The sequence below is a fragment of the Fusarium flagelliforme genome (assembly GCF_020744385.1).
Source record: "Fusarium flagelliforme strain FIESC 12 MPI-CAGE-AA-0113 chromosome Unknown B0J16scaffold_7, whole genome shotgun sequence".
NCBI lineage: Eukaryota > Fungi > Ascomycota > Sordariomycetes > Hypocreales > Nectriaceae > Fusarium > Fusarium flagelliforme.
Window position 1 is genome coordinate 2,007,645 of NW_025763509.1, and position 21,049 is coordinate 2,028,693.

Below are 21,049 nucleotides of genomic sequence, written 5' to 3' on the forward strand. Positions count from 1 at the left end.
GAGAGCAAAGGGAAATGAATCTGAAGATCAAGGCACATATGTTAACAGTCATTCAAGCTTACAGTGACTTACGAGAGCATCTATGACAGTGTCTTACCGCTACGTTTCCTCAGTCCGGCTACCTGGTAGCTTGATCCAGACGTGCCTGTCGTCAGTTTTACTTCCTTTATGCATGGAACTGTCCAAGCTCGCTACTGAGTGGTGGGAGGATAGGTTCCATATTCCTCATCATGGTCGTCAGCTGGGTTGATGATGTTGACAAAAAAGCCCAGTACATTCAGACCTTCTGAGTTTCATATTAGCACAGAAGCTGCGTATTAAGTCACACGAGCTGTAAGACGCAATTATTCACCTCAGTATACTGGGATGGACCATATATAGGTCTACTATAATTCCCCTTGTGGGAACATCTCAAGGTCTAATATGAGTCCCGGGTAGGTTCTTTATCTTATCGGCTTATCTTATCGCACAGTCGACGCGTGCTGCCTTTCTGCATTTTGGAATGACATCAATAATGGAGATGATAGAGGTAGTAAAGCGCTCTAGTCCTACTTGAATAACCGTCTCCACTGTCCAGTATCATTGCAAGCCCAACTACTCTCCATTTGCGACCATCGGAACGACCGACAGCACCCATCTTGCAGCTTATCGCCTCTTCGCGTCTTTCCCGCAGCGATCAATGTCCTCGACCTCGACCTTCTTCCGGGCTCTTGACCTAGACGCGCTCTCAGCCCATAGCTTTGCCACGCTCTTATTGCTATTGTCGCTTTCTCACTAGCCTCACGTGTCGCCTCCAGTACATTCCATCCCGATCGCGTCTGGCTATGGTTGCAACCCACGCCGCCGTGATATCCTCGACGTGCACCATGGAGGGATGACTGTTTGCTAGCCTCTGTCTCCAACACAATTTACACGTAAGTATTGATCGTCCAATCTTTTACATACCAAGCTAACACGGGTAACAGCTTCCCGACACAATGACCCCGCCCACGATTCGAACACGAAGCGAATGATACGATACGGCCGAGAAGAAAGACCAAGTCAATGAAACATGCCCAGCACCATGGCGTTGTCCGCGACGCTAACAAGTGTTGGCGAGACCAAGCTTTGAGCGCGAACATCCTCGATGTCACACTGGCAGGCGGCATTTTACTCCTGGGTCTGCTCCAGAATGTAGCCGTTAGCTTGATTGGTCTGTTGATGTCCTCAAGGAGAGATCCTCCCGATCGGCATGTTTGGAGGGCAGCCAACAGCAGCGCTCTGCTGTGCCTGTACAGTGGACTATTCCCTCGCACTGCCGACTTCGTGGTGTTCAACTAATCTATACCTTCGTTCTACGTTTAGCCCCCCGGAGAGCGAGGTCCCGTACTCGACGCTTGCCTGCATCCCCATGATACTTACCCCTTCTCTTCAGCTCCTGCGTGTCGTCCCAGTCGCCTTCTCTTGGAGTCTATGCCTGAAGAGCGTACGTGTCATATCCTTGGCTCTGCTGTCCTACCTTCCCCCGCCCCGAGGCTCAAGCGACACGACGCTGCGAAGACAAACCGTCCCAATCGATACCTACCGAATGTGTACTGCGGAGTTCAATAAGGGTTCTCAGATCTTTCGGACAAGGAACTACTCACTGACCCCGTCAGTGAAGCGCGTGGGCGGCCAAGATCATGTGAGGGCATCGCTCATCTTACACCGGCACCAGCGAGCGAGCTTGAGGTACTCGCTGTCGCTCCGTGACACAGTAGTCCCTCTTGAAATAGATTGGGAATCACTCATCTTTATGCAAGTAATCCTTCAATACTAGCCTGTTGTAGTAGCTCACGCACTATACTAGCTGTCCAGGTAAGCGGTACGCCATCGTAGTTCAACTATCATAGTAGACTGGCACTATTGATGATTTGGTGATCCAGCCAGAGAACTCTGACTGTAGCACTTGAGGGTGGAACATATAGAACGAGTGCAATATATGTCGTCTCCTCTCATTCTCCTCAATATTTCCGTCTCGTCTTCGTCTGTGTGGGATAGTTCCAAGACCAACGCTGCCCCTACTAAATTCCTGGGTCACCACTGCTCCCCAAGCTCTCACTTCATTGCCCTTGCTCTTTCTAAAGCCTCACCCTTGTCCCAACAAGCTGTATTCCTTACTGTCCTAGACAGTCACATGGATGATCGCGCACACCTCCGTCCGCAAGTGTTTGCATACTTGCATCGAAGACCAGCAGGTCAGAACGTTCATCCTTCCATCGTCATGAAAGAATGGACACCACCATCCACTATATCAGCAATCACTTACGGGCCTGCATTGGACATCGGCAAGACGGTCTCACCGACGGGTATACACTTGAGGTCCCGAAAAAGAGCAGATAACTTTTGGATCAGTCTGGAGATGATGGTATGGACATCGCTGCATGCGCAACTACTATACGGGAGCAAGTAGATGCGTGGTGCTAACAAGGGCTCGAGGCAAGACTGGTCGATTGCCTCCCACAACCTGAAGGATTGATTCTATGAGCGATTCAACTGATCTATTGCGACTTCGAGTGATAGGATACTTTCTAAATTGTATATGCATGACTCACGCATCCACGCTATAAGAGGCTCTGCTCTCCTAACAGGTAGTATGCTCTGTGCAGTACTAGCTTATCAACAACGATTCTAACACAGCATACCGGAGATTGAGAGCATTGGTGGACCTTCCATACAAAAAAGATAAATCTAAGTTAGATAGTTGAATGGCGCGATAACATATGAGACCTCTTCTTAGTTAGGCCCCAGAAGGAGATCCCAATTCGGACCACCGGGCCCCATATTCTCCTCCGCTGCCTTTTTAACCTTGTCTCTCCAGGCCTGATAACCTTCTTTGTCACCGAATTCAAGTGCCATTTCATAAAACTCTCTGGCGGCTTGATACTGCTGCTTGGCAGCGATGTAGGCAGGGTACTGCTTTGCTTTTAGAAACCTGCTGCGAAAAAGCTTTATTAAGGGAACTTACATTTTGATGGACCCAGGCGTCAAATGGGAGACCAGCCAATATGCCCGCTGATTCCTCTTGCTCATACTGGGCCTTAGCGGCTTGTTCCTCACGCACTACGTGATCGAACGCCATCTGGAACTTCTCCTTTGAGTCTTGGATGCGAGCTTGATCAGCCATTGTGATGTGTAAATGGAAATATAGTTACGAGATGAAGGGTTGATAGTGATGAGGAGTGTAAAGGGAATGTCAGAAGATGAAGTCGGGAGTGTGCATTTATAGGCGACTTGGGTCTCTACTGTGGCTCTCGATGACGTATGGAAGGTTTATATTTCTGCAGCCAAGGTAGTTATCCAAGGTTCCTTTTGTTTGATCAACCGTAGCGCTATGACAGTACAGTACAATAAGTTGCTGTATGTCTCAGTTTCAGCTAGAAGCTTACCGTAGATCATAATCTATTTAAGTTTTAGTACTACTGCTTACCAAGCCCGATTTGGACCGCCCCAGTTTCTAAAAGAACATATTGGCTGGAACGATCGTCATAGTGCAGCTAGATGATATCTCTGATAATAAGAAACAGGCAGGAAGTGAGAAGTTAGCAAGCTTTGGTGAGGAAAAGCACAGTCTATAGCAGACCCCCGGAGAAAGCGCCCCATGACGTTGAGCGTTCCAGGCATGTGGCGTATCCAGCGAAAGCAACCAGTATATAGAGCAGCTGCCTGAATTTATCTATTTGAGTTTTTTTGAAGGTCAGTTATCAAGTAGTACAGTTCAAATCAACACTGGCTGCCTGGGGTGTCCTCGCCTGCAGCGTGGACCCTTTGAGAATAGTCTCATGCAGAAGGGACCATTCTGGGAGTGGATTTCAAGTAGATCTATTCTCCCCACGAACCCATGAGTAGAACTCGCCGCATGCTGGGTTTGATTGACACTGAAGGGAAAAGTCCGGCTCCCAGATCCCGATGTCTGTAGCGGCAGGGTGAGCATAATTGAATGGAGCGAAGGGAGGCTCAGTGGAACTCAAATAATGCTGTGCAAAGTTATGGGTCGGGGAACTGCCCGAGATAGTTGGGACTGGGGTGAGGAGATATTTGAAAGGGCGAATTAAGAGGGCCGATGGATAGGTATCGGAACTGCATCAATGAATTTAGGTTAATGGACGTACACTGAATTAAAAGGAATAACTAGTAGGAAGTCGGGATCCTTAATAGTTGCACATATCACTTCGAGCCACTAGAACAGTCTGCTGCAACTAGTAAGGTACTGTAATTCAAATAATAGCTAAGTATTATCGATTCCATTTACATCGAAGCCTTCCATGGTTCGTAATCAGCAGCTTGCATAATTCTCTCATACTGTCTCCTCCTAACACCAACGTTGCCTCCATCAAACAAGGAAAAGACAGCAGCGTCATTGAGAAGATTTCCGAATCCCATATCAGCAAGGTAAGATCTCCTAGTAGTCATTAGATTAGCATGTTACGTATATCAGTTGATAGGGATCACTTACATTCCGACAGCCTGCATCGCCTGCCAAATTGCCTGCACAGCAGCTTCACCACTGTAGATCTTAGCCTGCAAGCAGCTCTCAAGTCTGCTAGCAGTGTCGCCCCGTCCCCTGTCAATGCTATCCAGAGCATTGCGCACCATCAAACGGGAGATATCAATCTTGATCTTGCAGTTGATAAGCAGATCTGCCACACTCTGCCTCTGGATGATCGGGACACTGCCGCCTCTGTGATCTTCCTTGGCAAATTTGAGGGCTGATTCAAAGACAGTTCGCATGGTACCACACGCTAGTGCTCCAACTAAGGCAGCAGTGATACCAAACGCTGTCTCAATCACGCTGGCTGTAGCGTCGCCTTGTGCGCAGAGAAGACGGTCTGCGGGGACTTTGAAGTTGGTATACCTTGTGTGGGGGCCACTGGCGCCGCCGTGCCCCATGAGCTCAGGTTCCGAAAGGACATTGTAGGCGTCAGGGTCGTTCTGCTCAATGATATCTCGGGTAACAAGTAGGATCATGATGTTGTCACGGGGGTCAACATCTGGCTTTTCAGGACCGCCGTCCTCAGAGTAACGGACGCAGAGACAAGTTAGCTCAGCGCCCTTGCTATCCCATCCACCACTGTTGGTTGTCCATTGCTACGAGGAAGCTGTTAGATTTGCGCTGCACTTTTAGAAGATTCCATGCTTACCTTCTCGCCATTCACGATGTAATAGTCTCCCTCCTTCCTCGCAGTGACACCAAGTCCTCGGCCACCTTTCTCCAGCCAATTGGCTGTACCGGTAGGCTCAGAATGGGCAAGACTAGCAAGAGCATCACCTTTGCCACTGAGAAAAGGTTTCAAGAACTGGTCCTTCTGTTCCTTTGTACCACCAAGGATCAATGGCATCAGCCCAAGGGCTGTTCCGATAAGTGCGATGTTCACACTGGTATCAGCGGTATAGAACTCTTCAAGTATTAAGGACATGCCCAGGAAGGATTCACAGGATCCTCCATCTGGCGCAGGGATGAAGGCTTTGAGATAGCCAGCCTCGACAATCTCCTCAAAAAATGGTCTTACTGCAAGGAACCTTTCTCGCTGGGTTGACAGATGTTGGTACGTCTGACGTGCCCCGCTAAGTTCCTTGTCAGCAAATGAAGCAGCATCCTTGATGAGCTGTTGCTGGGTGTCGCTGAGAGAGTAGTTGGCCATACTGGTCACGAACGTATAGAAGGAAAAGATATAAGTCAGGATTGTGTAATATGTAGGATACTGAAAGTAGAAAAAGCAAAGATGATATTACCAGTCAATCGAAGGCTTTATATATCAAGATACAGTTACAGTCTGACGATGGAAGCGCCGGATACCTAATACCCGCGTTGGTATCGGCGGGGTAGTATCCGCATGTTCTTAGCTAATCTTTGAACTGCCGAAACGGGGTGATTACACGGGACCAGGTTAAAATGTAAGAAGATCGCGAATAGCAACCAATAGCAACGATGGAAATCCGAAAACATTGTGGAAAACCCACCGCAGGGTTCAATGCATTGCTCGTTCGTTCGCCGGGAGGAGGGGCCGACAATGCAAGCTTAATTCTCACCGGCCCGCTCTGGGATGGGTCCAGCTTATATTCAGGCCAGTTTAGGAAAGTCTTAAGGAAAGAAGAAAAGAAACGTGTTATTAAAAACCACTCAAAAGAAGATCTAGTTCGTTGAAGTTATAAAATCTTCTATAGCAGATGTGCGAACAATGGAAATCACTAATGAAATTGGAAATGTGAACACGATATTCACTGCGGCCAATTGGAGCCAAGTACAGGAAGAGAGATTGATCACCGGGTTCTTCCCCGCTACCATCAAGGCGGATCGTCCGAGCTACCTTGAGGTTGACCCGTGCAATTTCTTGATTTGTTCTGGCGTCCTTGTGACCAATGTCGTTAAGCTCCTAGCATAGATTAGCATTTGTCCATCGAATTTCACTTGCCACCCCCAACCTGCGTGAGTAGTCTCAACCTCCCGTAATGTGATTGCACTGTGGGACGCTCGTTGTACTCATCAATCAGATGGTATAGTACTGCAGTTTGGGCTGTCTCTGGCTATTGTTCTTAATGAGATATCATACTGTACTACTCAGCAGCAACTTGGAATATCATGATGGTAGTAATAAGAGGAGCCGGAATTGTGGAATTTGCAGCAAACGCAGGACATCCAATGTGGACTACATGTATTAGGTCGATTTTTAAGCTAAACTTCAGAAGACTTCTCGTCAACTTTCCGTTTATCGTCATGAAGTGAGCTCGAAGAACCCTTCTCCTCAAAACCCTGAAGAACATCAGCATCGCCGAAAGTGCCAAAGTAGTCCATATCATCAACAGCAAGTTTCTCGGGCATAGGCCAGAAGTAATCCAGACCGAGGAAGATTGTTCCAGATACAAAACATCCTGCAAACCATCCAATCTGATAAAGCCGAGTCCAGCCACCCCAAAAGCCCTTGGGGTCCATTCCCCTCTGCGCAAGGCCAGGAAGTAAGAACCACACGCCAAGACCCCATGCTATAGCAGCACGCCAGTTCCAGCCTTTGCTGTACCAGTAGATACTCTCTTGTGAGTTGGCGTATAGTTCAGTGAGCTTAATGGTACGTTTGCGAAGGATGAAGTAATCGGCGAACATGATGCCCATCAATGGCCCAAGAAAGACGTTGAAACTGCCGACGACAGTTAAGAAATTGGTGGCACTGTTGAGGAGTGACCAAGGTTGCATTATGAACGCAGAGGCAAGAGTCGCATAAGCTCCACGTCGAATAGTGAACCAGCGTGGGAGAAGAGCGGCCAAATCGATGCCAGCGACAACAAGGTTGGACGCAACAACCATACCGAACTGAGAAAACATAAACGCAATGCTAGCAAACGCAACGCCGGCTCTAGCTCCCTGGTTGTTCTCCTGTTCTCGGATAGTATCGAGGAAGACGTACGGCTGCCATAGCAGCTTCTCATTATCGGGGTAAAGGGTTGCTGCGCAAGACGTGCAAATAATGCCGATGCAGCCGACAACGATGGTACCGAGAGGAACCATGATAAGCTGAGCTAGTATCTGATCGCCTGGCTTGCGAGCGTACCGTGTATAGTCTGACTGTGACCACATATGTGTAGCAATACCACCAATATTAGCAGTAATAGCAGCAACAAAGGCCCATCCGAGTTGTCCTCCTTTGGCTGTGGCAATACCAGAGACGCCTGATACATCGGCTAAGAGTGCACCACCACCCTGAGCCTTGACGGTTGACCAGATGAGAAGAGCAAACACAGTAGCGGCGACAGTTGTCGATGCAACAAAGAATGGCTTTCGGTAGTTCTCGGGACTGAGCGCTACCAATGGTACGCAGAGGACAAGGTATAGAACGAAAGATACTATGTCGCATGTTTGCATGGTTCCGCCAGCTAACTCGGTGTTGAGGTCTCGGAACGAAGGCCAGATGCAGGTGAGGAGTACTTTGAGACATTGACAGCCATACCAGACGTTGGTAGATGTCCAGACAAATGATAAGAAAACACGGATAGCCTACAAAAGGATTAGCCGTGGTATTTCCCAGATTACAGAGCTGATATAGACTCACCATGGGGAAGAGATATCCCCAGATTCCCCAGTTCTGCTTCATCCACAACGGAAAGCCGATGTGCCATTTAGCACCAGGATGGCCTCCAGCAACACAGAGGAGTCCAGCAATAGTGTGCGCAACTACTATAGCCAGCATAGATTGCTAAGGTGAGGATGTCAGTTCTCCTATTGCACCATCAAGTGTTACGAAACACTCACCCAGACATTAAGACCAAGCGAGATCAAGGCAGAGCCTGTTGTCCAACCTCCGACGTTGAATGATCCGGTCACCATCCACAAGCCGACAAACTCCCAAGGGCCATAAGGACGTCGTGAAGGTGGAAGTGGGCGAGTATCTTTGTTGACGTAGATATCGACATCAGCGTCTTCATCACGCTGGACCTCGAACTTGGAGACCCAGCTTGAGAAAGTTGATGATTGTACCATGGCGAGGGTTTATGATGAAGATCCCAGATGATCAAACAAAAGTATTCCAATGCTCAAAGCGATTACTTTACTGCAAGGGATATCTGCTTTTAATATGCACTTCATCTTGATAATCGTATCTGGAACTACCCACGATCTGTTTCGAGATTGCTTTATCTGGGGTACATCGGATGAAGCTAGCGCTGATAGGCAACAAGTTCGTCTCCGCTAACCTGGGATAAAAGGTAACCGTTGATCGGCTAACACGATAACAATGCGGGGAAGTGATAACGGTTAATCAGGGGTTTCTCATTCGCCGAGATATCAGGCTGTCTTATCACTTGACACAGAGTTTAGCAGTTTAACAGTTTAGCAGCTTATCAGTTCAATCACAGTCAGGTAACTGAGGAAAGTCTCGAGAACGTCTAGCAGAAAATCCCCAATGCTACTGTCGCAGATTAAGTCGAGCATATAAATGACAGCAAGCAAGTTCAACGGTTTTGATTCTAATAATCCAGCAGACCTCTCCAGGATACCATTCAGTCCTCTATCACGAAACAGCCATGGCTCCATCAGCAACAGAAACCACCCCAACAAGCACAGCCAAGACTGTGACCCTTCAAAACGGAAAAGTCTTCAGCTTCAATTCCAACCAATCAACCGAGCTCGATATCATCCCAGTTATCGATGCATCCAGAATCTGGAGTGACAAGCTCGAAGACCGTAAGGCTGTGGCTAATGAGATACGCACTGCATCACGAGAGATCGGGTTCTTTTATTTGATCAACCATGTGAGTCTTAGCTAGTACAGCAACAGATAAGCTATCTAACTTTATCGTAGGGCGTGGATGAGAAGTATGCCGAGGGTGCTCTAGGGCAAGCTAAGCGTTTCTTTGCTTTGCCGGAGGAGAAGAAGATGGAGGTGTTTACTGGGTTAGTACCCAACGAGTATGTTGGATATCATCCTATGAAGTGCTATAACCGCAATGGATGGAAACACCAAGGTAGAGTGCCCAGTAAAAATCGCATTTCGTCTGCTAACGTCATCTGTAAGACCTGAGCGAAGCCTTCAACTGGGCTTATGACCCTAAAGAAGACCCCGAAGCAGTTAAAGATTGTGAGCCCTCAGCAAGTATCTGGCCCACCGATGTCCCCGGATTCCGAGAGGGTCTCTACGCCTACCACACCGAACTCCTCCGTCTAGCACGTCAACTGACGCGCATCTTTGCACTCGCTCTCCACTTACCAGAGAACTCTTTCGATGAGTATATCCGCAAGCCAGAAGCAGGTATGCGTATTTTGCACTACCCAGAACAGAGCCACTCAGCAGACGATCAAAACGGCATCGGCGCACATACAGACGTTGAGTGCTTCACGATGGTTACTCAAGACTCTGCTGGTGGTCTCGAAGTGTTGAGCAAGAGTGGCACATGGGTTAAGGCAAAACCTATCCCTGGATCCCTGGTGGTTAACATCGCAGACTGCTTCATGCGACAGACGAATGACTTTTTCGTCTCTACGGTTCATCGGGTGATTAATAAGAGTGGACGTGAGAGATACTCGGCGCCTTTCTTCTTTGGGTTTGATAGGAACAAGCTGCTGGAGCCTGTGGCTATCTGTGTCAGCGAGACTAACCCTATGAAGTACCCTGTTATGACTGGGGGAGAATACTACGCATGGAGGACAAACAAGCAAAAGAGCACCAATAATAGGAATGTGCAGGGTTCGACTTAGGTAGTCAATTGTTACTACGTGCATCTCCTCAAAGCTATCCCATATCCGGCCATGCAAACCCTTTCAGAAGGTTACCATTTATGAAATCTTGGTAATTGAATGCCCCATCAAGCAGTGTAAGGTCCAAGTATGACATTGGATCAATGACTTCGCCTAAGCTCCCGTCCCCCTCGACAGCCGCAGTTGCATCAACACTTTGGACTTGCCTGTCAAGCTCTCTCAGCTCTGTACATATCCTAGTTTTCGCATCCGCAGCCAGCTGACTAAACTCGCTGAAGCGAGTCAGAAACTCAACGATCAAATTCATTGTCTCTTTAAAGTCATGGTAGAATAGACTCGTCGCTTCGTCTTTCTTGGCTGTACTCAGAAGCATATGTCCCACTCCAGCGAGTTGTTGCAAGAGCGGCGATCCAGTGGCACGTATATACTCGTGTGGGATTGAGCTCATGTTGGTCATCATATCTCGTGCGGCTTGACATACACTCTCAATGTCTTGTTGGTTAGCGAGCGAAGCCATCATTCGGGCGAGATGAATTGTACAGAGGATGTTGCACGTTTGGAAGCCGCAGCGGTTCCTGCCGCTGTCGGATGACCGAGACGCGACCGACTCAAATTGGGGGAGAATCTGACCCTGTAGCTCTGACAACCTGGACATGATCTGGGAGATATTCGGTCCGTAGTAGTCTTGCAATATTGACTTTTGCTTCCGGCGCCTGAAGCGGAGACTGAGCACAGCGTGTTCCAGCAGACGATACAGATCCGTTGTGAGGTTCCAACCAGAAAACCAGTCCTCGAACTGCCCATCGCGGCCCGAAACAAAGGCGGGATGATGAAGACCAGAAGGATATCCGATGTCACATTGGCTCTCTGAACATCGAATCATGGTACCAAACATGCACGCCGTGTGGACCTCGAGTCTATACATAGCCCACCAAAGACGGCGCCTGACTTCTCTCTCACAATCGCTAATATTCGTGGGCCAGTTGGCTTCGTCGTGAAAGTTTGTGCGGGACGATATGGTATGGAACAGGCCAAGGTATTTGTCAAGTAGTATGCTGTTTCCGCTTTGCGCTCCAACAAGAGCCAGAAACCCGTAAGAACGGATAAGTTCTACGGGTCCAGTAGTCTCATCGAAACTAGCAACCAGTGTCTCTGCTTCGGTTAAGTAATTTTGAGCTAATGACGATGTTTCCGAAGTGGGCGAGCCATCACTAAATAGTGCGCGATTATTCGCATGGAGGGCGCTGAGTGCGCACATGCAAATCAGATTCATATAGTCTGAGGCGCTGGCTGGGAAAGAGCCGTCTCGCCATTTAACCCATAATTCTCTTTCACAAAACAATGGGAACCTGCTGCGATGAGTAATCTGTGTATCAAGCAAGATGGCGATGCTTACATCGGGTGGACAGTATCGAGATAGACGTCCAATAACTCTGTGATGACCTTTCTACTTTCTGATGAGATCGCCACTTTGGGAGTCAAGGTTGATCCCGCAATGATTTGACTTGATTCTGACGAAAACCTTGCATTGAGTCGTTTGGTCCCGCGCTTCTTTGCCTTCCGATTGCGAGTACACAGTTCTCCAAACTCGATGCAGGTTTGACATGAGGCTTGATTGTCGGGCGAGGCATTTTCTACCGGCTTACACCTAAGTCCTCGACGATGGCAAAAGTCGCATGCGCGCGTGATTCTTCGCGTTTTTGTACCGTTAGATGGCATTAGATAGGCAATGGGATTGTTGAGGAGAGTGAAGCTATTGAACAGATAAGAGGCAATAGCGCAGTCACGTGCTCCTCCAGGATAGCTGGAAAACAAGAACTCGTTAGTCACTGTTACTGAGCCTGCTTCTTGATTGTTTAATAACCATCGCTAGTCTCAGCTGTATTTGTTCAAGAGCTCGCTACATATACGGATATGTCAGTAGTCTTTCCACTGAATTCTCTTTCTGGACTGCTAGCAAAGGAAGACAGGTTGGGGGTTGAAGCATGATGCCTTGTTAATAATATATGGCTAGATATTTCCTCACAAGTGGTTTGAGTCTGTCTTTCATGTGATACTAGCAAGCAATAATCTTCAGCCATGTTCTATATCTTCGTGTAGCGGCGTTACTTCGAGGCGAGGTTTCAGTTAGGCGAAAAATCAGGCAGGTGGCAGCTATTGCTAGGCAAGGCCTGTTAAGACAATGGACTGTTTTAGCTTCAGAAGTCAGAGATTCTATTCCATTGAATTGAGCAAAAGAATAACCGACTTTTACAATAATTAATCCTTCTATTGCAAATATCTTTTTGTTGACCTGCTATATCACACCTCAGTTAATAAGCTTAACAATATATTGATATATACTTTTTCCAAGTCAGTAGCCTCTCTCATGCAGTTCATCATTATGTTTCTTGCAGTACTCCAATTACTAACGGCATTGTTAAACTTTCCAGTTTATGCCATTGAAATTAATCCCTAAGCTACACGAGCCTCGGACGATTTTCAGTGACGTTACATCATTCAAGTCTGGTCCGAGCCCCTGGCTAGTCTCGATCCAGCCTGGCATCCGGCCACCCCCAGTTCTTGCAGCTATTAAAAGAAGATTATGGGGATCGTAGACTCCACAAGGAAAAATGCTAAGCGGTTTCAACGCGCTTGGCTTCTAGAAGAAGGAGATGGCCGAGTATCCAAGCTCGTATTTATAGATTTGACAGCTAAAGTGAGTCACTGATTGGCTCTTTATGCTTCTTTTACTAGTCCATTGCAATGCCGAGGAACTAGTGGGAGGGTAAACCCGAGTATACGGAGCGAAGAGGTGAGTTATCCATGTCACTGATCAATCCGCGTGGTATATAAGGTTGGGTCGTTACTTCTAGATCTCTTCCATCCAACCCACACCAATTGGACTTGATACTCTGTCACTCGTTAAGACATCACATTCGTTCCCAACACTCGTTCCCAACACTCGTTAAAATGCTTGTCCAAACTCTTCTCAGTCTGGCCCTGGCCGCCACATCTCTCGCCAGCCCTCTCACACGCGCCACCAACACTTGCAAAGACCCCGTCGTCCGAAAGGAATGGCGCGAACTCACCGGCGCCGAAAAGAAAGAATACCTTCGAGCTGCTGTCTGCGCCCGCAACCTTCCCGAGAAGAAGTACGCCCACATCAACGCTGTTACAAGCCGCATGGACGACCTCGTCTACACCCACTTCAAGCTCAACACTGAGATTCACTTCGTCGCCAACTTTCTTCCCTGGCACCGTTGGTTCGTCCAGCTTCACGAGGATCTTCTCAGGGATGAGTGCGACTATAAGGGTGTTCAGCCTTACTGGGACTGGACTATTGATGCTGATAAGGAGGATATGAAGAACTCGCCCATCTTTGACCCCAAGACGGGTTTCGGTGGTGATGGCCAGCGCACTGGTAGTGATGTTCCTGGCTTTGGTCGCTGTGTCGTTGATGGTCCTTTTGCCAACACCAACTTGACCCTTGCTATGGGATGGCCCGATATGAACACTCCCGGTGACCGTCTGCACTGCTTCACTCGTGAGTTTAACGGTGGTCTGGGCACGGATGAGAACGGCGACCAGATCCTTGGTGATATGCAGATCACCGCCTACAACTCTAAGGTCATGAACACTATCTACGCCTTTGATACCTACAAGGATATGTCCAACATGCTTGAGGGTCTTCCTCACGCTCAGAGTATGTATATCATTCCTCGATCGTTTCTTTATGCTAACATCTTCACAGTCCACAGTGTCATCTTTGGTGACATGGGTCCTGCTACTTCCCCCAACGAGCCTCTTTTCTTCCTCCACCACGCCAACGTCGACCGTGCTTGGGCTAAGTGGCAAGGACGCAACGAGACCCGTCTCTCTGATTACACTGGCATGCGAGTCACCCCAGAGGGAACCGTTGATGCCAAGATCACTGACAAGATGCCTGTCTTGTACCTTGCTGATAAGGAGCCTGTGGTGAAGGATTACATGGACACCCAAGCTGGTCCTCTCTGCTACACTTACTCCGATATGTAATTAGTTAGCTTTAGAACTGCTTTATTATGACAAAGATACCACTTAGTTGCCAAAAGAGAACATTTTCAAGCAAACATCTACTATTCTCAGCCTTCCCTAGATTGCGGTGTTAACAGAGTTGAGGTGGCCTGGCTGTTCGAACAGCCTATCACTATCAGCTAACCATGCTCCTCCAGTCTCCATACACTATATTAAGCTACTCCTGCCCAGTCGCATAAACTCCATCCCCAATGAGCTTGGTCAGCTTCTTGTTGCTCCTGATATATCGAGCCAGATCACGCCTCTTCTGAACCAACATATCAGCCACCATCCTTCCAAAAACAATCTTTCCAGAGAAATTGAGATGCGTGCGGTCTCCTTCTATCTCGTTGTATTTGTCCGCGTTCTCTTGGCCAATGGCGTTGACGTATTTGGTACTTGCCGTGTTCAGATCCAGATACTGAACACCAGCCTTGTTTGCTACAGCAATCGCAGCGTCTCTCTCTTTAATGAGGTTCTCGACCACACTGCCGTCCTTGAATGTACGACGGGTGAGTGACGTGATGATAATCTAAAGACATCAGATATGTGGTCAAGAAACTAGAAATCAACTTACCGCAGTTCCGCCAGCACTCTTGACCTCACCGATCATAGTAGAAAGGTTATCAGAGTATTGTTCCAGAGTAAGAGTCTTTTGATCATTGTGGCCGAACTGGATGGTAACGATCGCCTCGTGTTTCTTCTTCTGAGTGTTGATCTGCTCTAGTGCTTTGTCCCAAAGGCCTTGATCTCGGAAGGAGACAGTGGTAGCGCCATTCTTCGCAAGATTGATTCCGCCGCCGGGCTTCTTGGTTCCGTTGATGAGCGCATCGCCCCAGCCGCCTCCAGTAGCAACTGTAGAGTCGCCTGTCAGGATGAAGAAGGGCGATTTAGCGGCTTGGACACTGCCCAAGATGCTTAGGACTGTCGATACAATGGTTAAGAATTTCATTTTGGACTAGGATGATTCGATCTTCACTTTAGGCAGAGACAAATCAATTCTATGAATCATATCTCTTCATATAGTTTATATACTTCAATATCTCTTTACGTGCTCAATTGCTCAGTGATCTTTTGGCTGTCCACGGCTCAGAAAGTGTAATAAATCCACCAATGGATGTGTGTTGTTGACTTTGGGGGCATCAATTTCAATGCTAACTAACGCCAGCAAGTGCTGCCCCCAGACTCTGGGATGCATTGTACCTCGGCATTTGCAATCGGCTTCAGATAGCCCGAAGCTCCGAGACAAGCTTTCAGAGGCCAGACAAACTGGCGGAGAATAGTGAAGCCGAGGTCCCGCTTATGTCAACCCGGGACTCACCTCCACAAAACTCATGACTGACTGCACGCTTGCTGTGCTTTAAGAACTGGAAATATTTCCTATGCATCTGATGGCTTAAAGTAGTAGATATTTTGTGACTGAGAAATTTGCCAACGATGGTTTGACAGGTTGTTGATACCCGCGAAACTTTGGCTCGGTGAGGCTAGTGAGAAGTGTGTTGACTTCTTTCGGGCAGCTAAATAACGATTCTTTGTTGCTTTTGCACATTGCAACGAAACCAGGCTACAAGATGCTCATCGGTTCATTTATCTACATGGAACAATTAAGCCAGTAATTTTCCAAGCTACATAAGTGTTCAGACACTTGACAGTAATGCTTAAGAGGAGCATCTGATGATTCAGGCTATAGCCATAGGGTAGGCTCGTGAAAAATTACGAGACTTGGCAGCGATCGCGAGTGGACTGACCAATGAGATCAACCAATGATCGATCATCATCGCGCTGGCAATCGAAAGCCAAGAGTGATCACCCGAGCCCCAGTTCGTAACAAATGTGATAAGACGGCACAGAAGTCGCGCTCCGTCATAGACTTGATCGAGTCCCCAGCTACAGTCGGACAGGTCCGCAATGACGCGTCTAAAACTCCTCTATTTCCGAAGATGGATTAAGCATGAAATCGAATCTGCCTCTAATTGTCGGTAGATTGAGGAACAAGACTCCATCCTGGCGAAGCCGATGTTCCGCGTGACACCGTCCTTTCTAGCGCGCTTCCACAACAAGGCCAAGCGTAAAAATAGCATCGCACTAGGTCTAGAACGCCTCACGTACAGGGGTCAATACGAGGACAGGGGGCAAGAAAAAAGGGGCGCCAATTTCCATCTTCCGATGATAAAACCAACTTTTCGTCCTGACTTTCTTCAACTTTTTGCTTTCTTGGCTCTTTAACTGTCACTCGTTTATTAATCAGTTATTTCTTTAATTCAATATGAAGTTTTTCAGCACTCTTAGCACCCTCGCGGTGGCTCTCATGATGTCTGGTGAGGCATTGGCGGGAACATACAAGGGTTTCAGCATTGGCGCCAACAGGGCTGATGGTGCCTGCAAGTGGGAGGCCGACTGGAAGAAGGATTTCCAAGCTATCAAGAGCTGGAACAAGGGTTTCAACGCTGTTCGTCTTTACTCTGCCGATGACTGCAACAGTAAGTTTTACATCCTCATGATATAGATCTTCAAGTACTAACGTTATTCTTAGCCCTCGTCAAGGCTGTCCCCGCCGCCAAGGCCACTGGCATGAAGATCCTTGTTGGAGTTTGGGCCACTGACGATGCCCACTTCGGTCGCGACAAGAAGGCTCTCCTCGCCGCCATCAAGAAGCACGGCACCGGCTGGATCGCCGCCATCAGCGTCGGTTCCGAAGATCTCTACCGCGAGGACATCTCCCCTCAGAAGCTCGCACAGCAAATCTACGACGTCCGAGGCATGGTCCACCAGTACAACAAGAACATCAAGGTCGGCCACACCGACACCTGGACCGCTTGGGTCGACGGCCGAAACGACGTTGTCACCAAGGCCTCCGATATTGCTATCACCAACGGTTTCCCCTACTGGCAGGGCGTTCCCATCAAGGATGCTGTTCGTGCCAAGACTTTCGAGAACTCTTACTGGCAGGTCAAGAAGCACGTCAAGGCTGTCAACTCCAAGGCTGCTGTCTGGGTTGGCGAGACTGGCTGGCCTACCAAGGGACCTAACTACCAGAAGGCTGCTGCCACGACTGCCAGTCTGCAGCAGTTCTACAACACCGTTGGATGCTGGCTCTGGAAGCAGCAGGATGCCAGTGGTTTCTGGTTCACTGCTTTCGATACTCCTGCCCACAGCACTGAGGTCGAGAAGTACTTTGGTATTGCCAACAAGGACCGCAAGCTCAAGTTCAGCCTTACTTGCTAAGCTTTAGGCCTGGTATTCCGTGTACACATTTTTCTGAACATAGACTGTTGTAACTATCATCATAGCATTTGCATTCTTTAGCATAAAAGTCCTCTTTAGATCTAATATATAATCGGACTAACACCACCATCTATCCACCTTTTCCCTATGTTGACTCAATGATCCGCTTGGAACCATTCACTGGAAGGTGGCCCCAAGTAGCTCTCTTGCATTCCCCCAAGATCAACCACAATCTTCTCAAACAACATATTCGCATGGCCCAATCTAATCTTGAGATTATGTCCACCATCTTTCAACGACCCCAGCTTATGCTTACGCACCCAAACATTATCCGATGCAGCAAAGAACCAACCATCAGCTGATGCCCATCCTTTGTCTGCAGCATTCTTCTCGCTTTCCGGAGTCCTCTTTTGCAAAGGATAAGTGTGGGTTTGGTCTGCATCGAGCTGTACATCGTAGGTCAGAATATCCTCCGATGAGACGTCGAGAGTTGTGCCGAAATAGAGCACTAGTGTTGCTTCGGAAGTCTCGGTGAAGGTAAAGAACGGGTACTCTACAAAGGGAGCCTTGTCCTTGGTCCCGGGAGCAAGAGTCAAGGTTCCCGTTCCAAGTCTGCCTGCATCAGGGAGTACCCGATAAGTGTTTTTGTTCTGGTTAATCGCGGCAGGTATGGAGACATAGCCGTCTCGTTCGACGAAGCCGCTGAATGAGTGCGGAAGTCGTCGGCCATCAATAGGAAGGTGCACCTGTTCAAAGTCTCCTTCTTGTGATCTAACGTCGACAAGAACTTCTTCCCGGAAGTCATCAGGGACTTCGCTCCAATTGATGGAAATGTGGACCCTCGCGTCATCTTGACCAGGAACCAACACCCCTTTACTCTGCGACAAGATGATCCACGACTCAGGAGCCGAAGCAGACCAATTAATAGTCGGCACGCCTCGAGTAAAAACATCGAACCATCTGGAATCTGGTCCATAACGACTCATGGATCCCAAAGTGAGACCAGGAACAAGATCTCGCTTGCTTGGATGTGTCCTCTCCGACTCTTCGTTTATACGTCCAACGCGAACACCTTCATGCCCCTCAACAGCAACGCCCATCTGACCAACAATAGGATTCGAGTTTTGACGTTGCTGAACGAACGACAAGCCGCTGATCATATCTCGTGATGGGGCATGCCAAGTATCCTCGTATCCGTAATGCGGTTGCATCAGAATATGGTTCCATTTCCCATCAAGAAGAGTATGGTACTCTTCCGACAGGTCAAAATCGGCATCAAATAGATCCAGGACGTCTTGAGCTACCTTGTTAGCGGAGTTGCGCCTCTGACGGGCGAAGAGCTTGTTGCGCGCTTGGTTAATACGCAGTGCATTGTATATGTACGACGCTTTAGTGGGATGAAGAACAAGCTGGAAAGATGCCGCTTTCTGCTCATCCACGACTTGACCATGTGCCTTTTCCGCACGATCATGGAGTTCCTTCCAATTTTTCAAGATAGAATCTGCTTCGTTGTATTGAAGAACTGAGAAGGTTTCCGGCTCAATATGCTCATGCTTCCTTAGTGATAACAGCCGATCGTGTTGATGCCAGATCGAGCCAATTTCCTCTGCAAGTTCGCGACCAAATTCTCGCTCAGCGGCTTGGCGAAAGAAGTCGGGTAATGTGTCATGTTTGATGCTGTTGACGTCCCATGCTAAAGCCATGGCGAAAGAAATGGGAATCTCTTGAGGTTTCAAGTCGCCTACGTTGAAAACCCATATTTGTCTTGCGTTATGGTGATAGGCTTGTTGGAGCTGATGCCACACTTTGCCCTGTGTATCCAGTCAGCTATGTTCTTTTGAGGCGAGATAGACATACCAGAGAGTTTGTGTTAATCCACTTATAGCTGCGTGGATCGCCAACATACTGAAGATGGTAGTAGACCTGAGAGTGTTAGTGGAAGTTTGCGCTATGGGATACTATACCTACACCTGCGCCACCCTTTCTCTTCGACTCTTCAAGAGTGGGTAGCCGGCGGATGGTACCAAAGTTATCATCCTGGAACAGCAGCGTCACATCCTCTGGGACGTTCAACCGGCCAGTCTCAAACATAGACTGTACTTCCTTGTAGATGGCGAATAGCTCTAGCAATCAGTCAGTAACCGAGTACAGGTTCAGAGAGGCGACACATACGAGGCACAGAATCTTCGCTCCCATACACCTTTTTAATGACATCCCTCTGTGTCTCAATCGCATCCTGCACGACAGAAGCAGGATCCTCTGCCAACATCTTCTTATCATACTCGCCTCTAATGCCAAGTGTGAAGTAAGAATCACACCCTTTGGCACGACTAGCACCGTGCTCGAAGAACTCAGTAATCTTCTGTTTGTTTGTTAACCAATTCCAGCTTCCGTCCGGGTTTTCAGCAAACCACTCATTGGAAAGACGCTGCATCGGCTCATGATGTGATGTTGATATGACAATGCCGTATTCGTCTGCGAGTTTCTGGTTGAGGGGGTCGTCTGTGAAGAATGATGCGCCTGGATTGGGATAACCGGGCCACATTGCTGGCCATAGGAAATTGGCCTACATCGTCAGCAACCAGTTTCCCATAAGATGGCTAGCCATACCTTGAGTCTGAGGAGTAGTTCAAAAACGGTGACATAGAACTTTGAGTTGTATCCCCCAAGCTTCTCCCTCACCCATCCTGTCAATGCAGGTGCTTCATCGTTTAGGAATATGCCTCGGTGTCGCACAGATGGTTCGCCGTGGCCGGTCTCCTTTTGGATTGCATAGATCTCAGTATGGTGCTTTGCCGGAACGTCAGCCCACCAGTACCAGCTGTCACAATTAGTCAGTGGCTTTCGGGATATTAACGTCATGGGGACTCACGGAGAGACGCCGATCTGCTCTGAAAGCGTGTAAATGCCAAAAATGGTTCCTCGCTTGTCACTCCCAGCGATAACAAATATACTTTCACAAGAACCCAGGCCTTGCGTCAGGATATTTGTGCTGAAGGACTCCCATTTCCCGCTGATCTTCTTCGCGTCAAGTCTGCCATCCTTGACAAGTCTCTGGATGAGCGGACTTGAGCCAATGCTGCCGATTAAAATAGCCGTCTTCGTCTTGATCTGCGAATAATCCGCTTCTGAGTGTACCAGAACAAGGGGACTGCGATCGCCTTTCGTTACACGGCTAAAGTCTTGTGCCAGGTCCTTTGCGGCGCGGATAACACCTGGATAATCTGACTGGTCAACCACAATAGTAGCACCAACCAGTGGAACTGAACCAGCTGATGGTTTGAAGTCAACGACAGCCTCTTCAAACATGATTAAATTCTCTTGTTGGCTTTTTGATGCTGTCGTTACAAGTAGAGGGGATTGTTTTATTTCCCCTCAATCTAGCTCGGTTTAAACATAACCGAGAGTTCCACTTGCGAAAGGAACTGACGATTCTCGGGAAGAATGCCGATAACAAATTAGAACGCACTGTAGACAGCTCAACCAGTTTAATTGTAATACATATGCGCAAGTTACAATTGAAGTGTACAATAATGATGTATAGAATCAAAAGCCTGGGAGAGTTGCACGGCCTATAGTGATATGCAA

The 21,049-nt window shown here is 48.1% G+C and overlaps 10 protein-coding genes across 10 annotated transcripts; 4 read left to right on the forward strand and 6 right to left on the reverse strand.

Annotated features, from left to right (window-relative positions):
* Positions 1 to 535: 535 nt before the first annotated feature.
* B0J16DRAFT_349298 (uncharacterized protein) lies at positions 536 to 2,062 on the forward strand. Its single transcript, XM_046128880.1, has 2 exons — positions 536 to 914; positions 966 to 2,062. Exon 2 carries the CDS (start codon positions 1,232 to 1,234, stop codon positions 1,796 to 1,798), a length of 567 nt encoding a protein of 188 aa, XP_045979211.1. The 5' UTR covers positions 536 to 914; positions 966 to 1,231; the 3' UTR covers positions 1,799 to 2,062.
* Positions 2,063 to 2,592: 530 nt separating this feature from the next.
* B0J16DRAFT_185783 (uncharacterized protein) lies at positions 2,593 to 3,277 on the reverse strand. The gene is made up of 2 exons (XM_046122709.1): positions 2,987 to 3,277; positions 2,593 to 2,934 (listed from the first exon to the last, which is right to left on the reverse strand). The coding sequence occupies exons 1-2, from the start codon at positions 3,143 to 3,145 to the stop codon at positions 2,755 to 2,757; spliced, it is 339 nt and encodes a 112-aa protein (XP_045979212.1). The 5' UTR covers positions 3,146 to 3,277; the 3' UTR covers positions 2,593 to 2,754.
* A 989-nt stretch (positions 3,278 to 4,266) lies between these two features.
* On the reverse strand, positions 4,267 to 5,660 carry B0J16DRAFT_273671 (acyl-CoA dehydrogenase/oxidase; the record flags this gene model as incomplete). Its single annotated transcript, XM_046123650.1, has 3 exons — positions 4,267 to 4,420; positions 4,475 to 5,106; positions 5,160 to 5,660. 3 exons carry the CDS (start codon positions 5,658 to 5,660, stop codon positions 4,267 to 4,269), a joined length of 1,287 nt encoding a protein of 428 aa, XP_045979213.1.
* A 792-nt stretch (positions 5,661 to 6,452) lies between these two features.
* B0J16DRAFT_292722 (NCS1 nucleoside transporter) lies at positions 6,453 to 8,619 on the reverse strand. The gene is made up of 3 exons (XM_046124340.1): positions 8,261 to 8,619; positions 8,061 to 8,204; positions 6,453 to 8,005 (listed from the first exon to the last, which is right to left on the reverse strand). The coding sequence occupies exons 1-3, from the start codon at positions 8,486 to 8,488 to the stop codon at positions 6,692 to 6,694; spliced, it is 1,686 nt and encodes a 561-aa protein (XP_045979214.1). The 5' UTR covers positions 8,489 to 8,619; the 3' UTR covers positions 6,453 to 6,691.
* Positions 8,620 to 8,839: 220 nt separating this feature from the next.
* On the forward strand, positions 8,840 to 10,231 carry B0J16DRAFT_310423 (putative gibberellin 3-beta hydroxylase). Its single transcript, XM_046124962.1, has 3 exons — positions 8,840 to 9,258; positions 9,309 to 9,471; positions 9,522 to 10,231. Exons 1-3 carry the CDS (start codon positions 9,031 to 9,033, stop codon positions 10,199 to 10,201), a joined length of 1,071 nt encoding a protein of 356 aa, XP_045979215.1. The 5' UTR covers positions 8,840 to 9,030; the 3' UTR covers positions 10,202 to 10,231.
* B0J16DRAFT_349305 (uncharacterized protein) lies at positions 10,229 to 11,413 on the reverse strand. Its single transcript, XM_046128881.1, has one exon. The coding sequence runs from the start codon at positions 11,124 to 11,126 to the stop codon at positions 10,236 to 10,238; it is 891 nt and encodes a 296-aa protein (XP_045979216.1). The 5' UTR covers positions 11,127 to 11,413; the 3' UTR covers positions 10,229 to 10,235.
* A 1,679-nt stretch (positions 11,414 to 13,092) lies between these two features.
* Positions 13,093 to 14,279, forward strand: B0J16DRAFT_375646 (monooxygenase). The gene is made up of 2 exons (XM_046130710.1): positions 13,093 to 13,886; positions 13,935 to 14,279. Exons 1-2 carry the CDS (start codon positions 13,154 to 13,156, stop codon positions 14,216 to 14,218), a joined length of 1,017 nt encoding a protein of 338 aa, XP_045979217.1. The 5' UTR covers positions 13,093 to 13,153; the 3' UTR covers positions 14,219 to 14,279.
* A 135-nt stretch (positions 14,280 to 14,414) lies between these two features.
* Positions 14,415 to 15,188, reverse strand: B0J16DRAFT_404686 (putative rhamnogalacturonan acetyltransferase; the record flags this gene model as incomplete). Its single annotated transcript, XM_046132819.1, has 2 exons — positions 14,415 to 14,768; positions 14,814 to 15,188. The coding sequence occupies 2 exons, from the start codon at positions 15,186 to 15,188 to the stop codon at positions 14,415 to 14,417; spliced, it is 729 nt and encodes a 242-aa protein (XP_045979218.1).
* Positions 15,189 to 16,455: 1,267 nt separating this feature from the next.
* B0J16DRAFT_349308 (glucosidase) lies at positions 16,456 to 17,584 on the forward strand. Its single transcript, XM_046128882.1, has 2 exons — positions 16,456 to 16,716; positions 16,770 to 17,584. Exons 1-2 carry the CDS (start codon positions 16,503 to 16,505, stop codon positions 17,459 to 17,461), a joined length of 906 nt encoding a protein of 301 aa, XP_045979219.1. The 5' UTR covers positions 16,456 to 16,502; the 3' UTR covers positions 17,462 to 17,584.
* On the reverse strand, positions 17,585 to 20,770 carry B0J16DRAFT_292736 (uncharacterized protein; the record flags this gene model as incomplete). Its single annotated transcript, XM_046124341.1, has 6 exons — positions 17,585 to 19,272; positions 19,319 to 19,384; positions 19,430 to 19,584; positions 19,634 to 20,027; positions 20,072 to 20,282; positions 20,334 to 20,770. 6 exons carry the CDS (start codon positions 20,768 to 20,770, stop codon positions 17,617 to 17,619), a joined length of 2,919 nt encoding a protein of 972 aa, XP_045979220.1. The 3' UTR covers positions 17,585 to 17,616.
* Positions 20,771 to 21,049: the final 279 nt, after the last annotated feature.

What these genes read in the sequence shown, in the direction of transcription:
- B0J16DRAFT_349298 (XM_046128880.1), top strand. Translation starts at nt 1,232, where the DNA reads ATGTTTGGAGGGCAGCCAACAGCAGCGCTCTGCTGTGCCTGTACAGTG.
- B0J16DRAFT_185783 (XM_046122709.1), bottom strand. Translation starts at nt 3,145, where the DNA reads ATGGCTGATCAAGCTCGCATCCAAGACTCAAAGGAGAAGTTCCAGATG. An exon ending in ACGCCTGGGTCCATCAAAAT is followed by an intron (nt 2,935 to 2,986) that starts GTAAGTTCCCTT and finishes AAAGCAAAGCAG; the next exon opens with TACCCTGCCTACATCGCTGC.
- B0J16DRAFT_292722 (XM_046124340.1), bottom strand. Translation starts at nt 8,488, where the DNA reads ATGGTACAATCATCAACTTTCTCAAGCTGGGTCTCCAAGTTCGAGGTC. An exon ending in CGCTTGGTCTTAATGTCTGG is followed by an intron (nt 8,205 to 8,260) that starts GTGAGTGTTTCG and finishes TCCTCACCTTAG; the next exon opens with CAATCTATGCTGGCTATAGT. An exon ending in GGGGATATCTCTTCCCCATG is followed by an intron (nt 8,006 to 8,060) that starts GTGAGTCTATAT and finishes ATCCTTTTGTAG; the next exon opens with GCTATCCGTGTTTTCTTATC.
- B0J16DRAFT_310423 (XM_046124962.1), top strand. Translation starts at nt 9,031, where the DNA reads ATGGCTCCATCAGCAACAGAAACCACCCCAACAAGCACAGCCAAGACT. An exon ending in TCTTTTATTTGATCAACCAT is followed by an intron (nt 9,259 to 9,308) that starts GTGAGTCTTAGC and finishes ACTTTATCGTAG; the next exon opens with GGCGTGGATGAGAAGTATGC. An exon ending in CAATGGATGGAAACACCAAG is followed by an intron (nt 9,472 to 9,521) that starts GTAGAGTGCCCA and finishes GTCATCTGTAAG; the next exon opens with ACCTGAGCGAAGCCTTCAAC.
- B0J16DRAFT_349305 (XM_046128881.1), bottom strand. Translation starts at nt 11,126, where the DNA reads ATGTATAGACTCGAGGTCCACACGGCGTGCATGTTTGGTACCATGATT.
- B0J16DRAFT_375646 (XM_046130710.1), top strand. Translation starts at nt 13,154, where the DNA reads ATGCTTGTCCAAACTCTTCTCAGTCTGGCCCTGGCCGCCACATCTCTC. An exon ending in GGGTCTTCCTCACGCTCAGA is followed by an intron (nt 13,887 to 13,934) that starts GTATGTATATCA and finishes ACATCTTCACAG; the next exon opens with TCCACAGTGTCATCTTTGGT.
- B0J16DRAFT_349308 (XM_046128882.1), top strand. Translation starts at nt 16,503, where the DNA reads ATGAAGTTTTTCAGCACTCTTAGCACCCTCGCGGTGGCTCTCATGATG. An exon ending in CTCTGCCGATGACTGCAACA is followed by an intron (nt 16,717 to 16,769) that starts GTAAGTTTTACA and finishes CGTTATTCTTAG; the next exon opens with CCCTCGTCAAGGCTGTCCCC.